Below are 8,341 nucleotides of genomic sequence, written 5' to 3'. Positions count from 1 at the left end.
CTCCCCTCTTTCCGCACATTCCCCCACATCATCATTTTTGTCAAATTCTCAACAGCAGGGGTCTTCAAACTTGAAATGGGGCCAGTTCTCTCTGTCCGTCAAACCGTTGGAGGGCCAGACTTAAGTTAAATAAAAAGAATACTGGGCCGGAGAGGTAGCATGGAGGTAGGGTGTTTGCCTTGCATACAGAAGGACAATGGTTCGAATCTCGGCATCCCATATGGTCCCCTGAGACTGCCAGGAGCAATTTCTGAGCATAGAGCCAGGAGTAACCCCTGAGTGCTGCCAGTGTGGACCCTCCCACAAAAAAAAAAATAAAGAATACTCTGAACAAATTCCTGTGCACACTGCACATATCTTATTTTGAAGTAAATAAAGCAAAATGGGAACAAATACAATATTTCTTGTTTTTGTTCTTTGGCAGACAGACTGGTTGGATTCCTGGCATCCCATATGGTCCCTCGAGCCTGCTGGAAGTGACCTATAGAGTGCAGAGCCAGGCGTAGTAACCCTGAGTGTCATTGTGTGTGAGCCAAACCCTACCCCCGAAAAAAGAACAAATAAAGTTAAATCAACAGACTTCCAGTATTTCTTTTATTTATTTATTTATTTATTTATTTATTTATTTATTTATTATTTTGGTTTTTGGGCCACACCCGGTGTTGCTCAGGGGTTACTCCTGGCTGTCTGCTCAGAAATAACTCCTGGCAGGCACGGGGGACCATATGGGACACTGGGATTCGAACCAACCACCTTTGGTCCTGGATCGGCTGCTTGCAAGGCAAACGTCGCTGTGCTACCTCTCCGGGCCCAGACTTCCAGTATTTCTTTTTTTTTTTTTTTTTTTTTTTTGGTTTTTGGGCCACACCCATTTGACACTCAGGGGTTACTCCTGGCTATGCGCTCAGAAATCGCCCCTGGCTTGGGGGGGGACCATATGGGACGCCGGGGGATCGAACCGCGGTCCTTCCTTGGCTAGCGCTTGCAAGGCAGACACCTTACCTCCAGCGCCACCTACCCGGCCCCAGACTTCCAGTATTTCAATGGCAACTGTGGGCATGCTTTTGGCAGGCCATAGTTTGAGGACCCCTGCCTGAGACTGAGAGGAGGATTCGACAGACAGGAGGGGTGTCAGAGAATGCAGAGTTGGAGGAGCCAGCTGCTAAGCAGGACTGGCAGTGGCAGCAAAAACACCCAGAGGGCCGGATAAATGTTCTTAGTGGGTCGCATGAGGGCCAAAGTTTGAGGACCCCTTCTCTACGGGCTCCGATATTCACAGTTTTCAAACCACTGACCCCAGGATGAATGGTTGTCAGCTGTCATACACATCAAGGAATGGTAGAAAATTTGAGTTAAGGAACGCAGAGGCCTGAGCTTAGCAAGGGACAGTTTGGAGAAATAAGGAGAAAGAGAGCAGGAAGGAATTTAATTAATTCGCAGTATTTTGTATCCAGCATGGGGATTCAGAGTTTGAGTTCTAGGGTTGGAGTGATAATACAGTAGATAGGAGTGCCTGTCTTGCACACAGCCAACCCAGGCTCCATCCCTGGCATCTTGAAACACTGGGGATATTCCATGAGCACAGAACCAGAAGTCACCCCTGAGCACCACTGAGTATGTTCCCCCAAAGTAAAAGAGTTTGAGGTCTGGGGCCCAGGAAGATACCCAAAGTTATAGTCAGGGGTACATACCTTGCATTGTGGGGACTGGTGCTCAGTCCTCAGCACTGATGGACACTACTTCTACCACAGGCACTACTGGGTTGTAGTTCTAGAGGTCACTAAGTACCTCTAGGTGTGATCCTGGGGACCCTCAGCATTGACCTGTCCAATCTGGTTGGCTGAAGGGCCACAGACCCTGTGGACATTGTGGGAATTCTCCACTGTCATCATGTACAAAGACCATGAACTCTGAGTCAGACTGCCTGGGACTGAACTGAAGCCCTGCCTTGTGCCCTGGGCACTCTCCTCTGCCTTGGTGTGTCCCAGTTTACTTTGAAATGGGCATGAGAGTAACTATCTCATAGGCTTATCGGGGAACAAGTATAATGGACCCTTTAAAAGCTTCCTGCACTGAGTCCTGTGTGCCATGCTGTATTCTAGCCACCGAGAATATCACCCAGAACACATACATAGAGAGCCCAAAATCTAGAGAAAAGTGGATAACAGATAAGAAGCAGACACCTTTCCTGCATTTTTTTTTTTTTTTTTTTAGTTTTTGGGTCACATCCGGCGGTGCTCAGGGGTTACTCCTGTCTGTCTGCTCAGAAATAGCTCCTGGCAGGCACAGGGGACCATATGGGACACCGGGATTCGAACCAACCACCTTAGGTCCTGGATCGGCTGCTTGCAAGGCAAACACCGCTGTGCTATCTCTCCGGGCCCCCTTTCCTGCATTTTTAAGGTAATGTTGTTTGTAATTACAAATGGAAGGTTTGTGGCCACACTGTATGCGTGGCACCATCATTTCTTTGGGGGCATGCCTGACAGTGCTTATGACCATGGGATCCCCAGGTTGAACCTGGACATGCTGCATGCAAATGCTGCACTCAGCATGGTAAGCCTGAGTCTCAGCCCCTGGCTATCTTTCCAACAAATATATGTTACTTTTGTGGTGGGGTCCTTTCTTCCCAGCCTCACCGCAAACAACACAGCTCTAGAGATAAAAAAAAAAGGGGGGGGGCAGATGTAGCCCAGTGGTGGTGCTCAGGACTTGCATGTGTGAGCCTCCAGGTTTGGTGCCTGCACTATAAATAAAGACTAAAAACCATTAAATATTGTGGGTGTTTTGTTTTGGCTTTAAGAGGGGGCTGAGCAGGACTAATGTAATGGAGTAGGTTATGTTTTGTTCTATTTTGAATAGATTACACCTAGAAGTGCTTAGGAGGAGTTATGGTGTGGCATCAGGTGTGGTGCCTACACGCAAAACATGAACTTTGTCATCTATGCTACCACTCTGGCCCTCAAACCATGCTTTTTTTGGGGGTAAGCACATCTGCGGGGCTTACCCCTGGCTGCAGGGTTCACTCCTGGTGGTGTTCAGAGGTGGAACTTAGGATGGCCACATACAAAACAGGCACTTTTTTTTTCACCTGGGAACTATCTCTCCATCCCTCAAATCATATTTTATTTTCCCCCCTTCCATATTTATTTATTTTTTGTTTTTTTGGGTCATACCCGGCAGTGCTCAGGGGTTACTCCTGGCTCTGCATTCAGAAATCACTCCTGGCAGGCACAGGGGCCCATATGAGATGCCTGGATTCCAACCACCATCCATCTTGGATCAACTGCGTGCAAGACAAACACCCTACCGCTGTGGCTGTGCTATCTCTCCGGCCCCTCCCATATTTAACTTTAAACCATTTTTTTTTTGGTTTGTTTTTGGCCAAACCCAATAGATAGTACTCGGGTTAGTCCTGGCTCTGCTCAAGAATCACTCTGTGGGCGTGGGGATGGGCGTTTCTGGGAACTGAACAGGATGCTGGGGATCGAACCTGGGTTAACTGCTTACAAGATAAACACTTTACCCTGTGTACCCTGTGTACTCTGAGGCTTCAGCCAGTCTGGAGGAAAAAACTGCAGCTCCCACCTTTTGGCCCAGGCTGACATCCTATTCTAGTGTTGGAGATAAAAGTTGCCTTAATTCATTATGCTGGTATTCCAGAGTAGCCTTCTGGTCCTCAGTTTCACCTGTGAGAACTGGGGAGAATCCTTGTATTTTTGGGTGCTCTCTTACATATAAATTTCTGAGAGGCGCCTAGGGAGCAACCAGCCTCCGGTTAGACTGTCCCAGCTGCCACCCCGAGGGCTGGAACAAAGTCCCTCTCCCAGCCGCCAGCACAGGCAGCTCTCGCTCAGTGTCCAATCAGAAAGCACGAACTGGATCAACGGAAGAGTCAAAGGGAAAAGTTTGTGGGCTCAACCACCAGGAATAACCCCTGAGCCCCACCGGGTGTGCCCCCCCAAAAAAAAGTTTGTGGGCTCAAAAGCTCCAGATGGGACAAGCTGTTCTTTTCTCCTGCCAAGCCTGGGCTAAAAGCACGGTCTTACTAAGTCTCTCGGTCGCCTATTGCTCACCCTTTTAGTGCATCAGTCAGATTTGTTTATCTGGGCTGGAGAGATAGCATGGAAGTAGGGCGTTGGCCTTGCGTGCAGAAGGACGGTGGTTCGAATTCCGGCATCCCATATGGTTCCCCGAGCCTGCCAGGAGAGATTTCTGAGCGCAAAGCTAGGAGTAACCGCTGAATGCAGCTGGGTGTGACCCAAAAAAACGGAAGAAAAAAAATATTTCAGGTGATCTGCATCCGATTCTTGAGGCCTCTTCTCCCCACCACGCCCATGCAAGGCCCAAGGCCTAGACAGGCCAGACCTAGGGAATGCAAAGCCTTCAGACAGCAAAAGACCCTTGAACCCCGCTCCCCACTCCCGGGGGGGGGGGCCCTCTCTCCGCTAGCTGAGGCAGCCAGTTAGTTCATTTCTGGCCTCTGTAGTCCCCTAGAAGACGGCGTGCCTGCAAACCTAGGAAGTCCCCGGGATGCATGAAGCCAGCCACCATCACTGCAGCCCGGGGACCGACAGCAGCCAGCGCCGCACGTGACCTCCTTACTCGCGCGGGGCGCGCCTAGGGCACAGGGGCGGGGCCTCGCGGGCAGGCCGAGCGGTGATTGGCCAGGGGGCGGGACGATGGCGCTGGGGCGTGGCGCGAGGAGCCTCGAGCGAGCTCCTATTGGTCGAGGCCGGGTAGGGGCGTGGCCTCGGGCGGCTCCGGGCGTCGTGGCTGCTGCTGCTGCTGCTGCTCGTCGTGCACCTGAGGAAGCGCCGCCGCTGCCGTCGCCGCCGCCGCCCGCCATGAACCGCTTCAGGGTGTCCAAGTTCCGGCACACCGAAGCCCGGCTGCCCCGCCGCGAGGTGAGCCCCGTGTCGCCGTCACCCTTCTTCCTTCCTTCCTTCTTTCCTTCCACAGGCCCGGCGCGGGGACCCCCCCCCCCCAGAGGAGCCCCCAACAGCTCGGGGCGCCCCCTTGTGGCCGGGCCTGGGATCAGCCCTGAATGAACCCCCTCACCGTGGTCCACTGAACCCCAAGAACCCCGAGAAGACGCCGCCCGGCCCGCCTCGCCATCAGCCGCGATTGCCAGGGCTCGATCGCTTGCAGGGGCCCGGGCCCGGCTGTGCATGCACCGGCGATCTCGGCCGGCCAGTGCGGATGTGGAAGTCGGGGAGCCCCCCCCCCTAGATTCGGGGCGCTGGCTTTCCGCCCTCTGCTTCCTCTTCCCGCTGCTGCGCAAGCTCGTGGCTTCCTCGCAGCGATGCCACCCATCCAATTACCCGCCCCTGGGGTGCGGCCCAGCAGCGTGCCAGGTTGCTTAGTGTGTCTGTGTGTGTGGGCACCCCCTGGCCGGGGTCGGGCAGCTGGCCACTATGCCAGTCCCTTGTCTCTCGTGGTCTGTCTGATCCAAGCTGTCTGGTGCGGGGCATCAGGGGTCCCCTCGCAGACAAGAGGCAGCCCAGGATCGAACCCGTTTTCTTTGCCCCCCCCCTGCTCCTGTCATAGGTTGAACCCCGTAAGGTGGACGGACAGACCAGCTCGGGCTCTTGTCTGTCTGTCCTTCCTGGTGCCTGCAGCCTTGGTGAGGCAGTCCACCCCTAGGGAGGTTAGGAGTGAGGGTGGAGATGCCCCCAAGCCTCCAAGGGGGCTGAGTTGGAGCTGGATGGACTGGAGGGAATCTGGGAATGTTGCTGGTCAGAGGTGACATTCCAGCTGAGGTCACCATGAGAGTGACAAACAGCCACCGCAGGAAGGGTGGAAGGAGAGGAGGTGGCCCTGGTTCGTGTTGGGGGCAGTCATGAGAACATGGGGCATCAGTAAAGATATCAGCAGGCCTGCAGTGCTGGAGCAAGTTTGGGGTGATTGGTGGTTTGGCCATACTTGGTGGTGCTGAAGTTGTACTCCTGGCTCTCGGGGTCTCTGGTGCTTGGAACCATACATCCCCTCATCCCAGACATTAGGTTTTGTTTTTGTTTGTTTTTGTTTTTTGAACAACACCTGGTGTCACTCAGGGGTTACTCCTGGCTCTGCGCTCAGGAATCGCTCCTGGTTTAGAAGACCATATGGAACGCCAGGGATCAAACCAAGGTACCTTCCTGGCTCAGCCTTGTGCAAGGCAAACTCCCTACCGCTGCGCTATTGCTCCCAGAGGTTGGGTTTTTGCGGGACGAGTGCAGACATTTGCTCCCCAGACAATTTCTGTGTGTATAGTAAGGATGGAATAAAGGGGTCTGGAATGTTCTAGGCATGCCTCAGCTCAGCAAGAACAGCAGATACCCCTGAATTAAACCCCTGACTTAATTACAGGCAGAGTTTAAGCACTTGTCCTGGGGAAAAGGGTGCAGGTATTTCCTGGCCCTGGTTTAGGGAGTAAACATGATTCCGGAGATGATCAAGTTCTGTGCTGGGGGGGGGGGGGGGGGCGCGGTCTGGAGTTGGTTTCCGGGTCGTTGCGGTGCCCAGGGGTGATTTGGTACAGGAAACCGCATCTTCAGATGCAGAAACTGTTCTTTGCCTTGCTGGTCGCAGCTTCAGAGGCTGCAGGGCTCGGGCATTGGTGGCATTTGATTTCTCCCTCTCCAAGGCTGGTTTCAGCAACAGGCCTGAGGAAACTGAGAGGGGCTCTGTCTGAGTTCACTTCTCCTTTCTCGGCCTTTCTCTGTCCTCTTTAGTAGAAGCAAGAAGCTACTCTCTCCTCTGGCCTTGTTTCAGCCTGAGCTTCCTTCTAACACCTTCTTGGATCACACCTCCTGTGCTCGGGAACTGCTCCGGTTTATGCCTGGGGGTCCCTCCTGCATGCCTGTAGGACCATGCAGTGCTGGCATTAAACCCAAGCCTTTTGCATATAAGCAGATGCTTAGCCCAATGTGCCTTCTTCCAGGCCCAATCTGCTGCCTCTTGTGGGAAAATTGCTTTGACAAGTACAGTAGGAACATCTTTTATCTCTCTTCCTCTTCTCCTCTCTTCCTCCTTTTCTTTCACCCTCCTCTCTCCCTCTCTCCTTTTTTCTCCATCATCCTACCCAAACCTTAGGATGCTCAGGACTACACAAGGCTTGGTGCTCAAGAGTCACAAGTGCTCGGGATTGAAATATGTGCTTCAGTCCATTGAACTTTCTCATGTTTTCATGTTTGGGTTTTCTGAGGGACTGTGTGGCTGAGTTCAGGGCTCGGTAAGGACAGGATCCTGTCCCATGGGAGATGCAGCTGTGGCCAATATGAATTGGCCTTGCATAGCCCTGACAGTCACAGTCCTTTCTTGGAGGGACAAAGGCTTTCTAGAAAGAACAGTGCTCAGATGGCAATTCTAGCAGTTCCTGGTTAACTAGGCCCAATGATTCAGTCCTCAGGGTCACCCCATAGTCCTCAGGGCAGCAGGCACACACTCTACAGTGTTGCGGGACCCTTTGGGGCTGGGGCCCCGATTGGAGAAGTCTCCAGCCCCAACACGTTTTTGTCCTTTTTCTTGTTTAGACCCCTGATTTATTTATTTATTTATGCACTTTTTATTTATGTATTTATTTACTTATTTATTTATGTATGTATTTTTGGGTCACACCCAGCAGCGCTCAGGGGTTACTCCTGGCTCTATGCTCAGAAATCGCTCCTAAGGGAAAAAAAGGGGGGGGGGGGGTCGGAGATATAGCACAGCGGTGTTTGCCCTGCAAGCAGCCGATGCAGGATCTTTTTTTTTTTTTTTTTTTTTTGGTTTTTGGGCCACACCCGGTAATGCTCAGGGGTTACTCCTGGCTATGCGCTCAGAAGTTGCTCCTGGCTTGGGGGACCATATGGGACACCGGGGGATCGAACCGCGGTCCGTCCAAGGCTAGCGCAGGCAAGGCAGGCGCACCTTACCTTTAGCGCCACTGCCCGGCCCTTTTAAGTTTTCTTTTCTTTTTTTTTTTTTTTTTTTCCGATGCAGGATCTAAGGTGGTTGGTTCGAATCCCGGTGTCCCATATGGTCCCCCGTGCCTGCCAGGAGCTATTTCTGAGCACAGCCAGGCGTGGCCCAAAAACCAAAAAAAAAAGAAGGGGGCCGGCGAGGTGGTACTAGAGGTAAGGTGTCTACCTTGCAAGCCCTAGCCAAGGAAGGACCATGGTTCAATCCCCCAGTGTCCCATATGGTCCTCCCAAGCCAGGGGCAATTTCTGAGTGCTTAGCCAGGAGTAACCCCTGAGCATCAAACGGATGTGGCCTGAAAAACCAAAAAAAAAAGAAAAAGAAAAAGAAAAAGAAATCGCTCCTGGCAGGCTCTGGGACCATATGGGGATGCCGGGATTCCAACCAACGTCCTTCTG

General features: G+C 52.5%; 2 protein-coding genes across 2 annotated transcripts in view; one reads left to right on the top strand and one right to left on the bottom strand.

Annotated features, from left to right (window-relative positions):
* Positions 1-8,341, bottom strand: part of HMOX2 (heme oxygenase 2) — a 205,912-nt gene that overhangs the window by 44,922 nt on the left and 152,649 nt on the right. The window lies entirely within an intron of this gene.
* CORO7 (coronin 7) overlaps positions 4,782-8,341 on the top strand; it is a 39,524-nt gene continuing 35,964 nt past the window's right edge. Inside the window, exon 1 of the mRNA XM_049768443.1 lies at positions 4,782-4,907. Within this exon, the coding sequence (XP_049624400.1) occupies positions 4,848-4,907 (60 nt within the window). The 5' untranslated portion in view covers positions 4,782-4,847. The remainder of the gene's footprint in view (positions 4,908-8,341) is intronic.

Source organism: Suncus etruscus, chromosome 2 (genome assembly GCF_024139225.1).
Source record: "Suncus etruscus isolate mSunEtr1 chromosome 2, mSunEtr1.pri.cur, whole genome shotgun sequence".
In the NCBI taxonomy this organism is placed as follows: Eukaryota; Metazoa; Chordata; class Mammalia; order Eulipotyphla; family Soricidae; genus Suncus; species Suncus etruscus.
This window is presented reverse-complemented; position numbering and strand designations above follow the sequence as displayed.